Source organism: Enhydra lutris, unplaced genomic scaffold (assembly GCF_002288905.1).
Source record: "Enhydra lutris kenyoni isolate GAN:26980312 unplaced genomic scaffold, ASM228890v2 scaffoldscaffold6, whole genome shotgun sequence".
Taxonomy (NCBI): Eukaryota; Metazoa; Chordata; class Mammalia; order Carnivora; family Mustelidae; genus Enhydra; species Enhydra lutris.
The window spans coordinates 1,532,281-1,551,656 of record NW_019154090.1 but is presented as its reverse complement, the minus strand read 5'-3'; the positions used below and the strand labels follow the sequence as shown (position 1 = coordinate 1,551,656).

Here is a 19,376-nt window from a genome sequence, read left to right as displayed (position 1 = left end):
TAGTGGGTTAAAGCCTCTGCCTTCGGCTCAGGTCATGATCCCAGCGTCCTGGGATCGAGCCCCACATCGGGCTTTCTGCTCCGCAGGGAGCCTGCTTCCTCCTCTCTCTCTGCCTGCCTCTCTGTCCACTTGTGATCTCTGTCTGTCAAATAAATAAATAAAATCTTTAAAAAAAAAAAAAAAGAAAAGAAAACCCTGGTCCTGGGGGTGGGCAGGCTGCGCCGGGCTGGGGGTGGGGGTCATATTCTCAAGGCTGGAGTGAGTCCCTCCTAGCACCGTACCATCCTCCTGAACAGGTGTGCATGGGTCAGGGCCACTGCTGGGGCACATGTCCCCGATCAGCATCAAACCTAATGTGACAGGCCAAGCCAGCCTTTGCTGCCCACCTGCTCCTCATGCCCTGCCGAGCGGTCTCATATCTCCCTGGGGTCCCGACTGATGTACAGGAGCTCAGCCCACACCGCTCCCCAAGAAGTCCTCTGGAATCAGCACCAATAAAAAAATACGCTTTACTGTGGACCTCAGAGTCTGCAAGATAGCGCGTGGACACGCAGGGGGCGGGCATGCAGAGCGCCGACGGGTGCACGGGACGTGGCGAATGGCCCCTCCCCTGGGCATGCCCCAGGACCCTGGTCTCTTTGGGCTGCCCCTGCAAGCCTCGGGACCCTCAGGGCATGGCCAGTCCCCTCCCAGCCGCCAGCCCCAGGAGGCTGGTTGAGCAGATGGAGCGGGAGGGGCAGTCTTCTGGACAAGCACACGTCCAGCGCTCCGGCCGCTCTCAGAGCTGCCAGGCAGGGCCCAGCACCCCGAGCCGGGGGCGGGGTGGGCAGAAGCAGCTGCGCAGCTCAGCCGGAAGCAGCAGCACGAGGAAGGAGGGCGTGGGAGCCACACCTGCCAATCCAGCCCTGAGCTCCTCAGCAATTTGTCTCTCTTGATTCAACAGCCAAGGAACATGGGGTTCACGGACGTGTTTTCTTCTTCGTTTCCCTGAAACACCCGGAACGGAAGAGCGGAGAACGGCCACGAGGTTCCCGGGGGGCACTTGACACTTCGGGGGCAGAGGGAGTTGGAAGGATGAGGGACGATGGACCCGGCGCCTGGGCTTAAGCAGAGGACAGACAGCAGCAGAGCCGACGGCCCAGGCTTGTTGACGGGGGGGTACTGTGCAGGTGTGTGCACGTGCGGGGCGGACTGCAGCGGCACGGGGCACGGGGCACACACCAATCACTTGCTTTGGGAAGAACACCAAGCAATAACTGTGCAGACGGTGGGCGCCACTGGCCATCAGACCATCTGTGGAGGGTGGGCAACAGGGCTGGGACGGCCCCTCCTGGGGTGGAGCCAGGGTCTGGGTGGCAGGGCAGGCGTCCACATTCTGCTCAGACAGCGAGGGCCTCTCTGGCCAGCCCACTGAGCTGCCCCGCCATGGGCAGGTGGTCTAAAAGAGGCTGCCGTGGCATTTCAGGTGGGCTGAAGACAAGGTGTAGCTCCCACCTGGGGGACAGCCAGGGCAGCCAGGTGGGAGATGGTGGGGCCGGCTGCCAAGGAGGGGGGAAGCAGAGCCTCAAGGGGGAGTGGCAGTGGGAGGGCCCTGTCCCGGCCTCCCAGGTGCCCGGGAAGCCCGCTCACTTCCAGCAGCGCTCCAGGGAGCTATGGGGCTGCACCTTAAGCTTCTGGGGGCAGAGCAGCTTAGTGAAGGCTCGTCGGAAACTGTAGTGGCACAGGGGGTAGAGGACAGGGTTGACAGCGGAGTTGGCCCACAGCAGCCAGAAGGATGTCTCATACCAGTAGTCAGGGACGCAGTGGCCATGGCAGGCGGCCCGGATAATCATCAGGAGTGTGTAGGGGGCCCAGCAGAGCCCGAAGATGCTCACGATGACGGCCAGCGACTTGGCCACCTTCTTGTCCCGCGACAGCCGGAAGCGCTGGGTGATGCTCTGGGACACCATCTTCATGCGCTTCTCCAGGGATGCAGAGGACGCCGAGGGCTTGGAGCCCCGCTTGAGCGAGCGCGGCCGCTCTGTGCCCCGGGAGGAGCTGCCGGAGCTGGAGGTGGGCGAGGCCACGGCGCCCCCACCGCTGCCGCCCCCGAGGGCCACCTCCCCGGCCTCAGTGCCAGGGACTGCCTCGCCCACCCCGACCCCGTACCTATGCAGCGGCATGGCCTCCCCTCGCCCCTTGTGCCAGCAGCCCCAGCAGCCGGGCGCAGCCGCTGGGGGCGAGGACTGGGCATCAGGTGCAGGCTCGGGGTCCCGCACCCCATCCAGCCGGACGCGGGTGCGCCTCTGGATGTTCAGGTAGATGCTCAGGTTGAAGAAAGTGACGCTGAGGAAGGGCGTGAAGAACTCGAGTGTGGAGGCCGTGATGAGGAAGTACCAGTTGTAGAAGAACTCGGCATAGCAGTGGCCCTCTGGGATGGAGCTGCCCCCCGACAGGTACTCCCAGCTCAGGATGGCAGGCCCGTACAGCAGGAAGGCCAGGACCCACACCAGCACCATCTTCTGCACCGCCTGCCGTGTGTCGCCCTGCTGGGCCCGGTAGGACACCTGCCGTGGGAGACAATGGGTCAGGAGGGAAGGGCACCAGGCCCAGGGGGCAGCCTCTGTGGTGCTGGGAGCATCCTCCCATCGCCCACCAGCAGCCTCTGGGCCTCTGTGCATGGCCTCCCTCCCCGCATGGATCCTGGGCTGGCGGATGCCCTGGCCCACTCCCCTATGGTCAGAGAGCCTCCCTCAGACCCACCGCAAGCACTCCCTCTGGGCCAGGCCATCTGCCTGCTACCCCCGCCCCTGGCAGTGAGGGTCCCGAGGCTATCTTGCCATTGTGCCCTGTCCACTGAGCACCCACTGGGAGCTCTGCGCTCAGCACATTTTGGATGTCTTGGCATCTCCATTACTGTCCTCAGTCTCCCGGTGGCTTGGGGAGGGAGGCGGAGGCCACAGCTGGATTGGCTCAAAGGGACAGAGCTGGGGCTTGACCCCGAACCCATGCTGTGCCCTCTGTTCCATGGCCTCTCTAGACTAGGACACATGAGGCCCCCAGCAGAGGGCGCTCAGAGTGACTGGTACAACCACCAAGGAGGAGATGAGAGGGCAAAGGAGAGACCCATGCTCCAGCGGCTTCCTCTGTGCCCACAGGGTAGTGACGCAGGAAGGCCAGGCAGTCCAGCGTCCCTGAGGGTGGCCACTCACACCAAGGGAAGCTGGTGGAGACAGATGCCTGGCTTCCTGGGGTATGCTCGTGCACGCGCATGCACACACGCACACACACGTGTGTGTGTGTATGTGTGTGTGTGTGTATGGGGGGAGGGTACCACCAAGAGCCTCTGGCCCAGAACCTCCCTCAGCTCTCAGATCGTTGGACCTGTCCAGGGTGGAGGCTGAATTGTCCCTCTTCCTTCAGGAGCCCCTGACGCCAGGTCCAGATAGTGCCTCCCGCCAGTCCCAGGGCACGTCCTACCCACAGCAACTGGCTACTGAGTACCCCGTATGTCGGGTGTGAGGCCAGCAGGGGCCAGGCTCACCTGGTAACTGCCCCCCACCTGGAATGGCCCCGCTCTGCTGTGGCCACCTCTGGCCCACCCCTCCTCCCGGGACCGAACACGGGCAGCGCATCCCAGACTCACAGCGCGGGTGACCGACAGGAAGCGGTCGTAGCTGATGAGCACGATGTTGAAGACAGAGGACGTGCAGAGCAGATAGTCCACCACCAGCCACAGTTTGCAGAGACCCCGGCTAAAGGGCCAGCGGCCAGTCAGCACGTAGGGCACATAGAGTGGGATGCAGAAGGCCCCTGTGGGAGAAGAGGGCGAGGGTGGGCGATGGCTGGACAGATGTCCGGGGTGAGCCTCACCACAGTGGAGAGACAGGCAGGACTTGGGGGTGCACAGCGGCCACTTTCCTGGGACCAGTAAGCATTACCTTGCCCTCCCCTCCACCCTGTCTCTCAACTTCTACCCTGCCCCTGGCCTTCAACCCCTGCCTAGTTCCAGCCCCACTGGCATCCCTTGGACTTGGGGTCAGGAGGGAAGATCCCGGGGTGGGGACCTCTGGGCACCATGAGACCCTGAGCCTTGATTTAGGACTTCCAGACTTCTGACCAGTCCTCCCAAGCCCCTCTGCCTGCTGGACCCCAGCCCTATCCCGGCCTTTGGACAGCCCTTCCTCATCAGCTCAGAAAACAAGAAAGCCTTTCTCCTGGCTCAAAGGGCATTTGGCTGCCGTCGCGCCAGCCGCTCCCACTGCCACCAATGTCTGGCAGACGCACCTAGCAGCCCCAACAGGTGTCTGGCGCTCCGGCCCCCTCCGCGCGCCCCGCCCCCAAGCCGGCAGCAGCGCGCGGACACGTGAGAGCGCGCTCCTCCGAGCATCTCCCCCACCCCCACCCCGCTTCCCCCACGGCCCCCTCCCCCAACACGGCTCTAAAAACTCCTTTCTCTGTCCCCTCCCCCAAACCTCTCCCAGCGCCCTCCGCACGTCCTGAGTCCGCCGGCAGGCCTTTGTTTGGCTACAGCGCGGGAGCCGGCGCTGCACACGGGGCTGCTGCGCCTAGCGCCTTGCCAAGCGCCCGCGCGCCCGGACCCGTCCGTTCCCGAGGAACATCCCGCCCGCCCCCCTCCCCGTCCCTTGGTGGGGGAGGCAAGGAACTTCGTCCGCGCCCACCTCCCCACGGGTCCTGGACGCCCCCTCCCCAAGCAGGACTCCCCGGCGGGTTGTGTGCCTGAGCAAAAAAGGCACCCTAGTCCACGCTCCGATCCCTGCTGGCCGGGCTGGGCTGGGCACTCCTGGGCTCGGGCGGGGGCTGGGGGCTTTACCCACGAGGAAGTCGGAGATGGCGAGGTTGAGCAGAAAGAAGTTGTTCTGGGTGCGGAGGCTCGAGTCGGCCACGAAAGCGAGCATGACCAGCGCGTTGCCGAGCACCGTGGCCACGATAAGCAGCGCCATGAGCGCTGCCAGCACCGCGGTCCAGGCGGCGGAGAAGCCGCGCGCCCCGCCTGCAGCCGCCGCCTCGCCCGCCAGCGCCCCCGACGCGTTCAGCGGCCCGTCGGGCGGCGTGCGCTCCATGGCCCCGCCGGTTCAGGCGGCGCCGGGGCGCGGGGCAGGGCGCGGATCGCCGGCCGCGCGGCCGGGAGGGGCCCCGGCCCGGGAGCCTGGTGTTTGCGGGCTCTCGGCCCGGCCGGCTTCGCCGGGGGGTGCCCGGCGCATGGTCCGCGGGCGCTGAGGCCCGGGACGGGGCCGGAGCGGGCGGCGCCGAGGGGGCCCGGGCCGGAATCCGGGCCGAGTGGAGCCAGCGGCAGCACCGCTACAGCCCGAGCGGACCTGGAGCGGAGCGGGAGCCCGAGCCGCCGCCAGAGCGCCGGTGCGCCCCGAGTGCTGCGCGCAGCCGAGTGCGCCCTGCGCCCAGCCCGCCGCCCCCCGCGCCCCGCGCAGCGCCCCCGCCATTGGCTGCCGCCCGCGCCCCGCCCCCGCCCCGCCCGGCGCCGGCAGCACCACGGACAGCGCCGCGTGCCCGCCGGGCCGCTGGAGCCCCAGCCAGGAGCGCACGGCGGCTGGCGGAGAGCCCGGCCCGAGCCGGCGGGCGCCGGGGCGGGGGGCGCGCCTGCTGCCAGCCGGCCCGCGCACCCAGGAGCCGGTACCTGCGCCTCTAGGCCTGCCCCGTGCCCTCAGCCCCGGTGACCCTGGCCGGCCCTCGTCGGGAGCCGGGGAACTGTGGGGACATGGAATGAGGGGGGTACGCCTGCACCTGCGCTCGGGGGAACTTGCCCCGCGAGACCCCTCCTCCTGTCATGCTTCAGGCAAGCGGGTTTCAGGGGAAGGACCGTCCCAAAGAGAAAGGATGGGAGGGGTCTCCGAGAGCGGGAGCCCTGGCCAGGGGTCTGCTCCAGCCCCCATATGCGTGGGAATCGGGGTCTCAGTCTCCCCACGGGCAGGGCCCAACGCAGGGTCTAGGGCGACCTGCAAGGAGCAGACAGTTGTGGAGTTACATAAGGGAAGATCTGGAGCCAGTGGACCCGACCAGGAAGGGAGCACACCCACTTGGGGCGCAGGCGGACCCAGGTTGAGGGGGGGAGAGGCGGGAGGTTCAGAGCCCGGCGTGGGTCCCCTCCCCCCCCGGCTGACAGCACAGTGGGGCGGTCACCGCCGCAGGGACAGACGAGGTCACTGCGCTTAGGGCGCAGCCAAGGCAGCTGCTGCGTTAGCGCCTGCAGGAGGGGATGGGGGAGGAGAGGCAGCGGGAGGGAGCACGCCCTCCCCCCCCCCCACACAGGCTCAGATAGACAGGGTCAAGGACAGATTCAGCAGGAGACACTCACAGCGAGACAGACAGATGCGCCCACACTCAGACACACAGACACCCACAGACCAGGGAAACAGCCACCCAGCGTCAGGCTGGGGACCCACCAGCGGCAGTTAGACACACACACATCAGACAGCAGCCAGCCAGGGAACAGCGCCCGAGGGGAGAAGGGCAGCTACTCTGCTCTGTCTCCAGCGGCGCACATCTGTGGAAGCCTCAAGGAGGACAGAAGTGGGGGAGTCTGCGTGGGGGGGCCGGGAGGCTGGGGGAAGGGGCTGCTGTCCGGCACACAAGGCACCTCCATGCGTACAGTAGCCTCCTGATTGTGCAAGGACCCAGCCCCTTCTCTAGCCCCAAGAGGTACTTCAGAAACTTTGGGAAGTGGGGGAGACTAGACTCCCTCTAACCCTTCCTCAGGGCTGGTTGCAGCTGGAGACCCCAGACCTTTGCCCTAGCGGACCCACTCTTCCTTGGCTCGTGGTGGCAGCCTTTGCTGGAGGGGGAGCGTGGGAATCCAGCTCATCCTCCCAGAAGCCCTCTCTGAGTAACTGGGTCTACGCCTCCCCTCCAGAAGCGAGCCCTGTTCCCCCTACAGGCTCCCCAGCTTCCCTTTACCACACCCCAGTGTGCCTGGTGGGCAGGGCAGTGCTGGGACAGGGCAGCTGTCTGGTGGTGAGAAAACAAGCCATGTGGGGAGTCTCTGGAGCAGCAGGGTGCTGCTGGACCCCATCGCTCCCATCACCCAAATTCGCCTACACCTTCAGTCCTGGGTCAGGACTCACTGTCCCCCATGCTCAACCGGTAGCTCCCTGTTTAGCGCCACCCCGGCACAGGCTCTGGTCTTCCCCAAGCACTTAAGGCTGGCTTTGGCCAGACAGTACTGTGTGGATTGGATGCCCTTCACCCCTGGACTCGGGAGCTAGAGTTCGGAGGGGATTGAAGGGGGCTCAGGCTCTCTCTCACTAGTTGGGAGCCTCCTTTCCAGCCTCAGTATCCTCATCTCAAAAGGGGGACTATGTTGTTTACCATACAGGATGGATGGGCCAAGTCAAGGGGAAGTCTGTGCAGAGGGCATCCCCTCTGAAGTCTCAGTGAAGCTGCCCATGGTTATCCTTGTGGCTATCAATATCCTGGAGCCTTCCCTGACAGCCTTTGGCCCCACAGCAGCTGGAGAGGGCATGGACTCACTTCGGATCCAGGCACCAGGAGACCAGCTGCCTGATGACAAGGAGTTATGTGTTTTTTTTTCTGAATGTGGGGATCTTCCTCTCTAAGTTGAGGCCATAAGGAGAGGGAGAGTCAGTGTTGACCCACAAGTTTGAGGATGACCATGGCCAAGGCTAGTGAGCGCCCCCATCTTCATTTACATGCATGACCTTGTTAATTCCCATTTACTCTCAAAGGTGGGTAGGATTGGAGGTCCCTTTGTAGGGCGAGGAAGCCACCTTCCCAAGGTCAAATGAGGCCAGGGGCCCCTCACTTAATGACCACACTCTTGGCCCAGCTCTAAGGTCAGAGTCCCTGAGGCCCACCTTGACCCTGGCTGGACAGAAGCCTGATGTCCTCTGGGCTGGGCCCAATGTGGCCAAGGAATTTTGGGGTGAATGGAGCAGGTCCTCATATGGCTGTGCACAGGATATCTTGCCATAGGGCCTCTGTCCCAAGTAGTGAGTTTCCAGGTACCTGGATGGCAGAGAACCCTCCAAGACCCCAGAAAAGAGTGCTGAGGGCTGGGGGACAAGGACAGCCTCCTGTACTGGGCTCACCAAGACCTCACAGAGACAGTGGCTGGGACCCCAGGTTCTCTATTTGTTGAAATAGCTGGCATTTGGTGCACCAAATGTCCAGTCCAACAGAGAGACCATTGAGCAAATGCCCCAATCACACACTCTCTAGCCAGGTTAGCAAAACCAGACCTCCCCACAAACCCCTTACAGAGGAGATGGTTCACCCACTGACTGATTAATTTGTTCATTCATCTGTGTGACGTGGTTTAATTGAGCACCTACTATGTCTCAGGCACTACACTAAGTTGTCAACGGAGGAAGGCAAACACCACGCAATAAAGAAGCCAGACATATGTCCACTGGTTATAAGAAATGAAGCAAGGCAGGGGACAGAGAATGCCAGGGCACAGGACTTGGTCCGGTGTGGGGCATGCCACTCAGCTCTCCTTTCAAGAGAGTAGGCAGGGGCAGGACTGTTTGGATCTGCTGCTGAGTTGAAGCTGAGGTGAGACACATGCCTCCCCAGTGTGTGGGGCTTCCAGCGCCTGGTGGGATGCGTGGCGTGAGTCGGAATGTGGCCCCGACGGAACAGCTACAGATTCCGTGGCACTGCCCAAAGTCTGGGGGGCCCGGGCAGGGGCCTGACCCATCAGGGTTGCAAGTGGAGACAAGGGCTCTGGGCTGAAGCCCTAGTGGATGGACAAGGGGCCATGGGCACCAGTGTGAAGGGTTTCGTATCCCCAGAAATGGCATGACAGCCGTTTTGGACAGCCTTCCCAAGCACAGCAGCAGGGCAGTGCCCACGAGGATGGGTGCCATCCCTCACGACGCAGTGTCATGAATCAGAGAGTTTTACATGGCACTACGCTTCCAACGGGAAGAGAACGAGCATCCTGAACCCAGTGGCCCACTGAAGAATCAATGTCCCCCCGCCCCTGGGGCCCTGTTACAGGCCCCTCCCCCACAGGGCTCACTCTCACTGGAAGGCATGGGAAGGAGCCCGCCGAACCAGCTTCCGCTGCCTCCCTGGCATTTTGAGCCCCAGAGCCCAGAGAGGAGCAGACAGCGGGAGTCACAGCCAAGCCAGCAGGAGCAGGTGGAGCTGCTGGTACTTCCAGTGGCCCAGGGTGGGGGTAGGGGACACGTGTGGCATTCAGGGGCCTCCCAGCACTGTGGTGCCTACCACGTGACCATTTCGTGCGTGGACAGCGCACCTAGCCCAGCCTGAGGAGGCACGGCAACCAGTGGCTCAGTCCCTCAGGAGTGGGGATGGGGGTCACACCCCCAGGGAGGCCCCCAAGACCTGCAGAGGTGACAGCAGAGGCGGGGTGTGGCTGGACAGGCAGGCTGGGCGGCAGAGGAGGGAAGGAGGGAGCAGCAGCTGAGCCCCGAGAGCAGCTGTAGTGATGGGGCTGGTGTGCCTACCCCCCTGTCGGCGATCTCCCCCCAGAAAGAGTGGCTGGCGCACCCCGGAGGAGCCCCCACGTGCAGGGGAGACCAGCCGCAGCACAAGGAGCGGCACTGCTCAGAGAGAATGAGGAGGCTGGTGCCACGGCCCTGGCTGCCACGAGCAGGGGGGACCCAGGGATGGTCTGCGCTCCGGGCTCCAGTGGGATGGGTTGAGACTGTCAAAGGTGCCCCGTGTCTGCCCCCCTTTCCTACCCACCCGCCCTCCTGCGCCTCCCCCTGCACGGGTGTCAGACCTGCACTGCGGGGTGGGAGCTCCTCCCTGCTCCCTTTCCCTTTATCTTCTGCCTGTGCCCTCAATCATCTCACGACCCTGAACCCCATCTCGGTGTCCGCCCCCTGGAGAACACAAGCCGACACGGGCCAGGTTCCAACGTTGAAAGGCCGGTCAGTGTGTGTCCCCTGCAAAGGGGACCCTTGAGCGAAGATGCACAGGAGGGAGGGGGATTGGGTGGGGGGTCTGGACGGATCAGTGTTCTGGGCAGAGGGGAGCTCGGGAGGAGTGGGAGTGTGTGTCTGTGGGTGCAGCACAGAGGAAGGGGAGGCTGTGGGGAGAGCTCCCGTGCTGCCTCCAGCCGCGGTGAGGATGCTGAGGGAGAGCCCCAGGACGGCTGGGGGAGACACTGCGACCTCACCCCTGCTTCAGTGCAGAGTGCCTGGCCGGGCTGAGGGCAGAGCCCAAGGGGCAGGGTGCTCCCTTGAGGGCGATGCTGGCCAGGCAGGGGCGTGGCCATGGAGGTGGAAGCCCTGGCCAGATTCTGGGTGTCTTTGAAGCTGACCCCATGACGTGTGTGACGGAAGGGTGGAGGTCAAGGCTGACTTGAGGGTTTGAGTTCTGGTGGCTCAGAGGAGGGTGCTGCACCCGCGAGCCCGGACTGTGCAGGAAAAGCAGGTTGGGGGACAGTGGGGTGCTCTGAGACTCAGTTGCCCACCGGCCATCCCGGAGGAGAGGTCACCAGGTCCCCCCGGGACCAGCTCCAGCCCCGGAATCTGCAGCCTGGCCCAGCAGCAGCCCGCCCACCTCTCCGTGCTGGAGGAACAAAGTTGGTGTTGCCCACGTCAGACCAGCAGGACGCCGTCCCTTGTGTCCTGTGCTGTCACGGGGCAGCAGGCTCTGCCATTAGCCACCCTCACTGTGCTAGAAAAACCTTTCTCCTTCAACCGACTGCATGCCGGTGCTGTTCCCGAAGAGCAGGGCCCCTGCCGCGCGGGACGTAGCCCACTAATGAGGAATAATGAGCAAGTGCAGCCACCGAGGGCCAGCAGGGCAATCGTCCCGCTAGTTCTGGCCAGACGCATTTGCCAGAGCGCTTGTCAGGGCGCTGGGTCCGGCACTGTGACACGTCTTCAGAGGAGCCACTGCTGTTTGCTTTCTCTTTCTGCAGGAGCTCATTTGAATATGGGAATGCAGATTTTTCTTTTTTTGTTCCTTGTCTCTGTCTCTGTCTCTCTCTTTTTTTTGCTGGTGACATTCTGAGCTCCCAGTGCGTCCTGATGAGTTCAGGGCCCGGGTGTGATCAGAATGGCTCGGGAGGCCACCAGTTTGGAAAAAACGCTGAGTCTGATTTCCCTGCCGTTAGAGACAGAGCTGTGTTGGACCCAGGGCCCAGGTGGCAGGAGGGAGAGAGTGGACAGGAGAACCAAGGGTATAGTTGCTATTGTTTGGCTGCAAATGACAAAAACAACTAAAAAGCACTAAAGGAAAGGGGTGTTTATTGTTGTGTGTGACTGAAAAGTCCAGGGGGTGGGTTTCAGACACAGCTGCATCCAGGAGCTCAAAGAACTGCTTCTTTCCATCTGTTTTTTCTGTATTCACTATTCCTAGCAGACAATGTCTCCCTAAGATCTCTCTCTACAGATGCAGGCTGCCCTCCTCTGCTCTCCTCCACTCTGTAGGACAAAGGAGGGGCTGCTGCTCTCGCCTCCATTCCGTGAGACAAAGGAGGGGCTGCCAACAGACATGCAGAATGAGCCCCACTGGCCTGGCTCAGGCAGTCAGGCACCACTAGAGCCCCACCCCTGTGGAGGGCAGAGGAAGAATGGTGGGGGGGGGAAGGGTGGTGGGCAGGGAAACAAAGTCGCCCCCTGCAGCCACCCTGGGGGTCTGGGGGGTGCCTCTGGCCCTTTCCCCAATAGAGCCTTTGTTGGCAGTGCCCAAGGAGCCCCAGGCTCCATCCTGGGCACAGAGAGCTCAGTGGGAGGGCCCCGAGAGAAAGCCCCCCGGGGAGAGGTCCTTGAAGGCAGCTGAGAGCCTTCTCCCTGGGCCTCCGCTGTGTGCACAGGCACAGAGTGAGAGAGTGCGCAGGGCGTGAGGGGTAAGGGTGGCTCTGTTCCCCAGCAGACCCGGCAGACCGCGAAGAGCCCGGGCAAGGCTGCTCTGGAGGCGCCTCCGCTTGGCCTGCGGGGAGGAAGCCTGCAGCCCTGCCCGGCCTACTTCTTGGAGCCGGTGCTGCCAGCTCAGAGCTGGGCTACCCAGTCCAGCCTCATCAGCGGCCCTCAAACCCCGCTGCAGCCTCTCCTGCCTCACTCTGCCTGGGGGGACCCCCTCCAGAGCCTTGGTCTCCACTGAGGGAGCAGAGTGGCTGAGGGCAGGAGGACGAGCCCTCACGGGGGCTCAGAAGCCGCAGAGAGCACCGCAAGTGTGGACGGCTAACGGGAGCAGCTCTGAAACGACCTGCCTTTGTGCTCCTCTGTCCTGAGGATGGTGCCTGGGTGGAGAGAGCAAACACGAAAGAAAGGTAACGTCAGGAGGGCTTCCTGGAGGAGGCACAGCCTGGAAGAGGTCTGGTCCGAGGGACATGCGGACAGCTGAGGGACCAGAGGGATAACAAATGCCCTTCTCTGAGGAAAGAGACACCGGCACCTGCCAGAAAGTTCCTCAATCCGAGCTGTCCCTCTGGATGTGCCCCCCATCCCCGGGGCTGGCTAGAAGGATTTGCAGAATGAATGAAACACGTTTCATTTGTACAGGTTCCCTCCGTGGGCAAAACAGGACTCCATGATGGAAAAAGCAGGACAGAGAGCTCAGATCCTGCCCACTGCGCCTCCCGGGGTCGGGCTGCGTGGGGCTGGTGTGGGGTCTCGAGAGGGTCTGGAGGGCTCAGAGCCTGGCCCATTCTGGGAGCCTCCATCACATCATGAAGAGTATTGGGTGAGGCCTCCGTGGCTGTGACCCAGGCTGACGGCAGCGGCACCCCAAGCCCAGAGCTACCTGCCGGGGCCTTGGCCCCCTCCCTGCCCTGAGCCTCCCCTTGTCTGGACGCCAGGCCGGCAGCCGGTCTATGGCCAGCTGCCATCTGCCTGTCCTTGGAGGTCCTGCCCTGACCCGAGCGTGTTTCTGCTGTTTCGTGCCCTCTGCGGGGCACCACCATTGCAGCCCATCAGAGCCCTGGCGTGCCATCTGGCGCTGACCTGCCCCCTCCCTTCCACCTCCTGTCCCCCACGAGCCCTCTCCTCTGATGGCCAGGCAGGGTGGGTCTGGTGATCGCAGTCCGTCTGCAGACCCCAGCCCTGGGGGTCGAGGCCGGGCAGGTGGGGCCAGCACCACGTGCTGCACCACTGACGGGAGTCTGTCTGGGGCAGGGGACAGGGTCACCTTTGGGCTGGGCCATGCTGGGGGCTGCCCTGGGGCTCTGGCTGCCGCAGGCCATTCCCCCAGTGGGCTGCTGCCCGGCTCCGCTCTGGGTGGGGGAGGCAGAGAGGCCGACAGTCCCCATCTTGGACCTTGTCAGGGTCCCCCAAGGCCCAGGTCTGGCCCTGGAACCTAAAGTCTGGCCAAACTTCTGTTCCCTCCCCACGGGTCCCCGTGCCGCTCTCCCCATCCCAGAAGCCTCAGGGTCTGCCCACTTCATCCTCATCTTGCCTGCGCTGTTCTTGGAAGCACTAAGCTGGGCCCAGAGGGTGGGTGTGCACAGTCCCGCCTCCAGCGGATGGGCACCCCCGATGCCCCCAACCCCATGGAGCCCTGCGCCCTGCTCCCCTCCAGACACAGCATTCAGGGGAGCCCATGTGCCCACAGCCTGGCCCCGGCCAGGCACCTCTGCCAACTTCCTGAGTCTCCCGGGGCTCAGGGTGGCTCCCCAGGGCGCCTTTGCAGGGTCAGGAAAATGCCAAATGAGCTGACCGTTTAGGGTTGGGGTTTCTGGACCCAGCTCGGGAAGAGGTGCCCCAAGTCCTTGAGGGGGACTGGTTCCAACAAGGCTCCACCAGGGCAACCAGTAGAAAGGGGACAGTGGAGTCCCAGTGCCCAGACCCAGACCAGAGACTTGCCTTCTGTAGGGGTGCAGCGGGCCCACTGGGGGTCTCCCCGGGGCTCTGGGGGAAGGGGGAACTTGTTACCCCAGTAAGACCCCTGCTCATTCCCCCCTGCCTCCACCCCTGCCCTCTCACCACAACACCCTGCCCACTCCCCACCTGCCCTCTCTTGTAGCCTCTGCCCTCTCCCCCCGCCCTCTCCCCAGCCCCCACCCCTGCCCTCTCCCCCCCGCCCTCTCCCCCATGACCCTGCCCTCTCCCATGCCCCTGCCCTCTTCACCATCCCCCCTACCCTCTCACCACACCCCCTACCCCGGCCCTCTCCCCCACTGCCCTCTCCCCCATGCTCCTGTCCTCTCCCCCCACTCCCCTGCCCTCTCCCTCACCCCTCCTTATCCCTGTCAGACTCAGCCTGTGTCTACCTTTTCCTGGCACTGAATGACCCTCTCACACTTTCTAAAGCTGCCCTGTGGATTTATGCAGAGCTGGGAGCCCATGTGATGAGCAATGAGCCCTTCCCTGGGCTCTATTTTCCCATCTGTACGATGGTGCAAACCGCATAAACTGGTGGCTAAAAGCCTCCTGGAAACCTCTGGGGCCCCTTGGAGCCCGTCCCTGAGTGACTCACCCATGCACCATCCGGAAGGGTGGCCCCGGCCCGGGGACCCCCGCTGGGAAGAGGAGGGCTCCAGAGACCTCTCCCCGCGTGTGAACAAGTGGGCCCCGAGACTCCTTTCCCTGGAGCCTGCGTTCCCGGGCCGAGGCTGAGCCGTGCTGCCCTCCGTGGGGCACAGAGGACGGCCGCGTGACAGAGCCCCTGGTCTGCCTGATTATCCCCAGTGCTGCGGTGGCATCCCGGGTCCCGGTCACATGCCCTGCCTGGCACGGGAGATGGGGTCAGGCTGTGGGCAGGGGGCCCGCAGGAGAATCCAGGCTGCTTCTGGAGACCGGGATGGACGCTGGGGAGCGCGTCAGCAGCTCGGCTCTCCCACGCCTGCGCCCTCCCAGCCTCCACCGGTGTCCCGAAAGCCTCGGTCTCCTCTGAGCACCGCCAAGCCCTGGAGAAACAGGCTTGGAGAGACCCCCTGTTCGCAAGCGGCTGGGCCCAGACTGGCATGGGCCCCACTGGCACCCCAGCTACCTGCCTAGACCGCCCGCACCCCCTCCTGCCAGCAATTGGGAATGTTCCCAGATCACCCAGTCCGTGTCGCTCGGCCAGGAGCCCAGGAAGCAGGGTTACTCCCGAGGCTGGTGAGTAGGTGGAGGTGCCTGGCTGCCTTGGGCTCTGGTGTGCCCTGGGCTGTGTGACTCCCGGGCAGGCCACCTGCCCTGAGCTGGGGCAGCTCTGGCAAAGTTCCCAGTGTGAGGCCTCTTCCCCAGAACAAACCTGATCTGCTCACCCAGCCTGCTGCCCTGCCGGGAGGGGACAGAGCTGGCTGTGCGCAGCTCCCGCAGCCGGACACCGGTGAGGCCGCACCCCGTGCACCCTGATGCCTGGGCCACCGGCAGAATGTGTGGGGCCCAGGGCAAAATGAAAATGCGGCCCCCACCCCAGAAATTAAGAACGTCAAGGCGGCGGCCGCAGAGCAGCGACTCCAGCGCGGAGTCTCACAGGACTGCCCGGATTCTGTGCCTTTGAGCCAGACGCCTCCCGTGGGGGACACAGTCCAGCCTGCTGTGGCCGCATCCTGCCCCTCCACTCTGAGCCACAGAGGCAGGCCTAGGGCATGCCTGGCACACAGTTGCTGTCCCTTCCGCTCTCCTGCCCTGCCTTCACCGCCTAGGGATGGCGCGGAGGGAGCACACTGACCCCCAGAAGAACCCCAAAGGCCATAGTGTTTCCAACCCAACACCCCCAACCCCATCTGCTGGAGGAAGAGTGTGGCTGCTTGGGGCGGGGCGTGCCCCGGTGACCAGCTCCTTCCTGGACCCCAGGCTGGTTAAATTGTGTCGCCTCTGACTCCCCAACGGGGCAGCTCCCGTGGCAAGTTAAATTGAACGAGCCCAAGTTGTCCTTCCTCCCGCTTTGGCCTGCCCTTCCGGTTCCCCACGTTCAGAGGCACCACACCCCTCCCATCCCATGTGGGCCCCTAGGAAGGGTGGAGAGAGAAGAAGCAGAGCCTGCCCATCCCCCTCTCCTTGCCTGGGGTCCCCAGTGGCCTCCTGGGCTCACACCTGCCATGGTGGCAGCCCCGGGCATGCACAGTGGGCACTCCACTGCCAGAAGGACCCCTCTGCCTGAAGTCAGGGCACAGCCAGGAAGGGGGAACCTATGGGTGCCCGGTGAGTACTTCAGTGCTCGGGGACAGCGCTGAGCATCTCTGGGCACGGGGCCTGAGCCACGTGGAACAAGGGTTTCGGGCACTGGAGCGGAGAGCTCGCCCTTGGATCTGGTGCGGCCTCTTCCCAGAGCCCATCTTGTCTCTGCCCCTGCCCTGGCCAGAGCTGGCATAGACCTAGGAGCCACAGGACTCTGGGTCAGCTCAGGGACCTCTGTTCAGAGAGGCCAGCAGGCAGGTCCTCTGACCAGCACGCATTCATAACCTTCTCCACCCAGTCCTCTGTTTTGTTCAGGCTGGCAATGTGCTCAGCTTAAAATGCTGCTGTCTCTCCAACGATGAGATGGGACGCAGTTCTGGCCAGTGAGATGTGAGCAGAAGTGCCTGGTGCTGTCAGGGACAGACCCTCGAAGGGAGCTGACTCCCCTGATGGGGCAGCACGGTTGTGCTTCTTCTCTCTCTGCCTCCCTCTTCTTGGTCGAATATGCATGAGATGGCTGGAGTGCCAGCAGCCGTCTTGAGCCATGAGGTGAATGTGAGGATGGAACCTAGCTCTAGAAAAGTGGCACAACAGGAAGTGGGTCCTTGATGATACATGGCCCCCTGCCAGCCCTGGAAAGCCTGGGGTTGTGTCATGTGAGACAGAAGTACATTTCTATCTTGTGGAAGGCTGTGTTACTCTTAGTTCCTATATATGTAGCTCCAACTGGTCCTAAAGGACAGGCAGCTGAGCTGGTCCAAATGTTCCCCCAGCAAGGTAGGAGGCCACTCCAGGATCGTGCAAAACACTCCATGGAAAAAAGTTTCCTAGTTCCAATAAATCCTGGGTCTGCAGTTGGGCCTTCTGTCTCCAGGAGGCTCCCACGTCCACCAGCATGAGAAGGGCCCTGGAACACCCTGCATTGGAGGGGGACATTTGTTGGCTTTATTTTAATAGCTTTCCCCAAATCTTCTTTTTTTTTTTTTTTAAAGATTTTATTTATTTATTTGACAGAGACAGAGAGATCCCAAGCAGGCAGAGAGGCAGGCAGAGAGAGAGGAGGAAGCAGGATCCCTGCTGAGCAGAGAGCCTGATGGGGGACTCGATCCCAAAACCCTGGGATCACTACCCAAGCCGAAGGCAGAGGCTTTAACCCACTGAGCCACCCAGTGGTGGCTTGACCGTGGAACCCTTTCCTCCAGAAACACCTAATAACAGCCAGAAAGGCCTTGGGGTCCCATAGCACCTGGTTTGGGAAGGCGCACTCACAGACGCTAGGCTGCCGCTGGGTACACAGTAAGAGCTCAATAAAGGCTAGGGCTGCTCCTGAAGCTAGAAATGGGGCCAATGTCAACTCCATGAGTGTGGAAGTCAGGGCCCCCCCAACCCCCTCATGCTTGCCTGTTCTAGGGCTTTGGCCTCTGCCTTCCCTTCGTCCTGGCCTCTGGGGTCCGCTCACTCCTGCCCATTCCTTCCTGGGGCAGACTGACCTCGGGGCTGCCTTCCTCCCCCAGAGCCGGGGGCGCTGCTGAATCAGCTGGGGTCGAGCTGGGAAGAGTTGGTTGGCAGAGCCACAGCGGTGAGGAAGCCGCGGGGTGAAAAGTTGGGAAGAGGAACGCATTTCTTTTTCTTTTGGCAGAATTCAACGGGTGCAGATTGCTCAGGTCCCAAAGCCACGGGGAAAAAAAAGAAAAAGCCCTTTGCCGCTGCTATTGATAACTTGTCTCTCTTCACGTGGTGGGTTCAAAACTAAAAATACTCTCCTGCGACGATGGGGAAGCCGGGTGCTGTCACGTTGCAGAGGAGACGACAAAGTTGCATGGGGAAGGATCTGCTTGGGCCACGTGAGGGCCGGGGCCAGGCCTCGGTGGCCAGCGCTCTCTGGCCGCCCAAGCGGCATCCAGAGGGAAGATTCCCCGGCATTCTACAGAAGGGAGCGGAAGACGTCCTCTCCAGAGGCCTGGGGGTGGCAGGGAAAGGAGTGAGTTCGGGCCGCGCCCCCCATGGGGAAAGGCGAGTCCAGCGATGCTAGGCACCGGGCACTCCTGAACACGCAGCCCTGTGGAGCTCACGGGGTAGCTCTGGCTGCAGACTTGCTCTGCAGTGGGCAAGGTGCTCTGGTCCCTGAGCCTCAGTTTCCCCATCTGAAGGTGGAGCGATCGTCTCTATTCTGCCTCCCCCCTGTGAGGCAGATGGACGGAGGCCACCGCGTGAAGGAGGACAATGCACGTCAATGTGCTTCCTGAGGGCAGAGTCGGGGCGCAGGCGCCCCCAGCTGGGACTTCTAGAGCCCAGCACGCCAGGCTCCAGGTCCACGGGTCAGCCAGCCACAGGACACGTGGGTCGTGGTATCAACTGATGCTCAGGCAGGAGCTGGGACAGGAAGGCTCCAACTCTGGGGACGGTGAGTGACTGACAGATGTGACTGCAGGGTTTGCTCTTGGGCTTGGCCTGGTCCGAGAGCAGTTCCAGTGGGAATAGTCAACCCTGAAAGTTATCTGCTAGCCCAGCACTTCTCAAAGCTCTGAGAGCCCACACATGGATGGAGCCCTCCAGAGAGGACCCTGGGGACGAAGCCTGGCCTGAGTGCTCAGGCTGGAGGAGGCTCTGTGAAAAGCCCCCACCACCAGGCAGGTATCGGTCAGTTGATATAACCATGAGCCCCCCCCTCCAAGGTCCCAGCCACCCAGGAATACCAGGGCGTCTTACTCAGGGGCAGACCCCAGGCCTAGAGACCTAGAAGCGTGTGCCTTTCCAATGAGCTCTTGGCCCGTGCTGGGCCACAGGTCTGCTGGGCCACGGGTCTGCAGGACGCCGTGGTGCCTGGACCCCTTCCTCCCTGCAGGCCTGAGGTGAGTCATGTTACATGCCTGAGGCTTAGTCTGTGCCTCTACACAGTGAGGCCGACACACAGCGTCCACTTGATCGGCCGTGGCACACACAGAAGCCACTGGGCCCTGGGGAATGCCAGCTGTCATCACCGCCACCTTCGCTGCGCGGCCCCAAACCCTCTGTCTCCTCTTCCACTCCTACCTTGTGTCCCATTCTTAGAGAATTTAGCCTTTGGAATCAGCCTTGTGACCTAGATCATGATTGGGACCCATGCACCGTCCTTCTAGCCATCAGCTGAGAAGGGGACCCCCTCTCAGTCCTGGCCGTGAGGACCAGGGAGGGCTGCAGCTGGCCCTGGGACTTCGGTTTATTGCATCTGTCTAAAGGGGGTAAACTGACACACTCCAGCTGCATGGCCCAGTTGCAGCCAGACCCTACCCGACCCCCGGCCGGGGCAGAGGTGGTCGAGCTCAGCCACGGGGGGGTCCATGGGCAGACAGGAGCCTCTGTCCACTCCGGCCTCTCCTCTGGCGGTAAGGC

The 19,376-nt window shown here is 63.0% G+C and overlaps 1 protein-coding gene across 1 annotated transcript; it reads right to left on the bottom strand.

Moving 5' to 3' along the window:
• Window positions 1-1,578: 1,578 nt before the first annotated feature.
• LOC111141800 (histamine receptor H3) lies at window positions 1,579-5,063 on the bottom strand. Its single transcript, XM_022494619.1, has 3 exons — window positions 4,814-5,063; window positions 3,626-3,792; window positions 1,579-2,546 (listed from the first exon to the last, which is right to left on the bottom strand). Exons 1-3 carry the CDS (start codon window positions 5,061-5,063, stop codon window positions 1,626-1,628), a joined length of 1,338 nt encoding a protein of 445 aa, XP_022350327.1. The 3' UTR covers window positions 1,579-1,625.
• Between the last annotated feature and the right edge of the window lie 14,313 nt (window positions 5,064-19,376).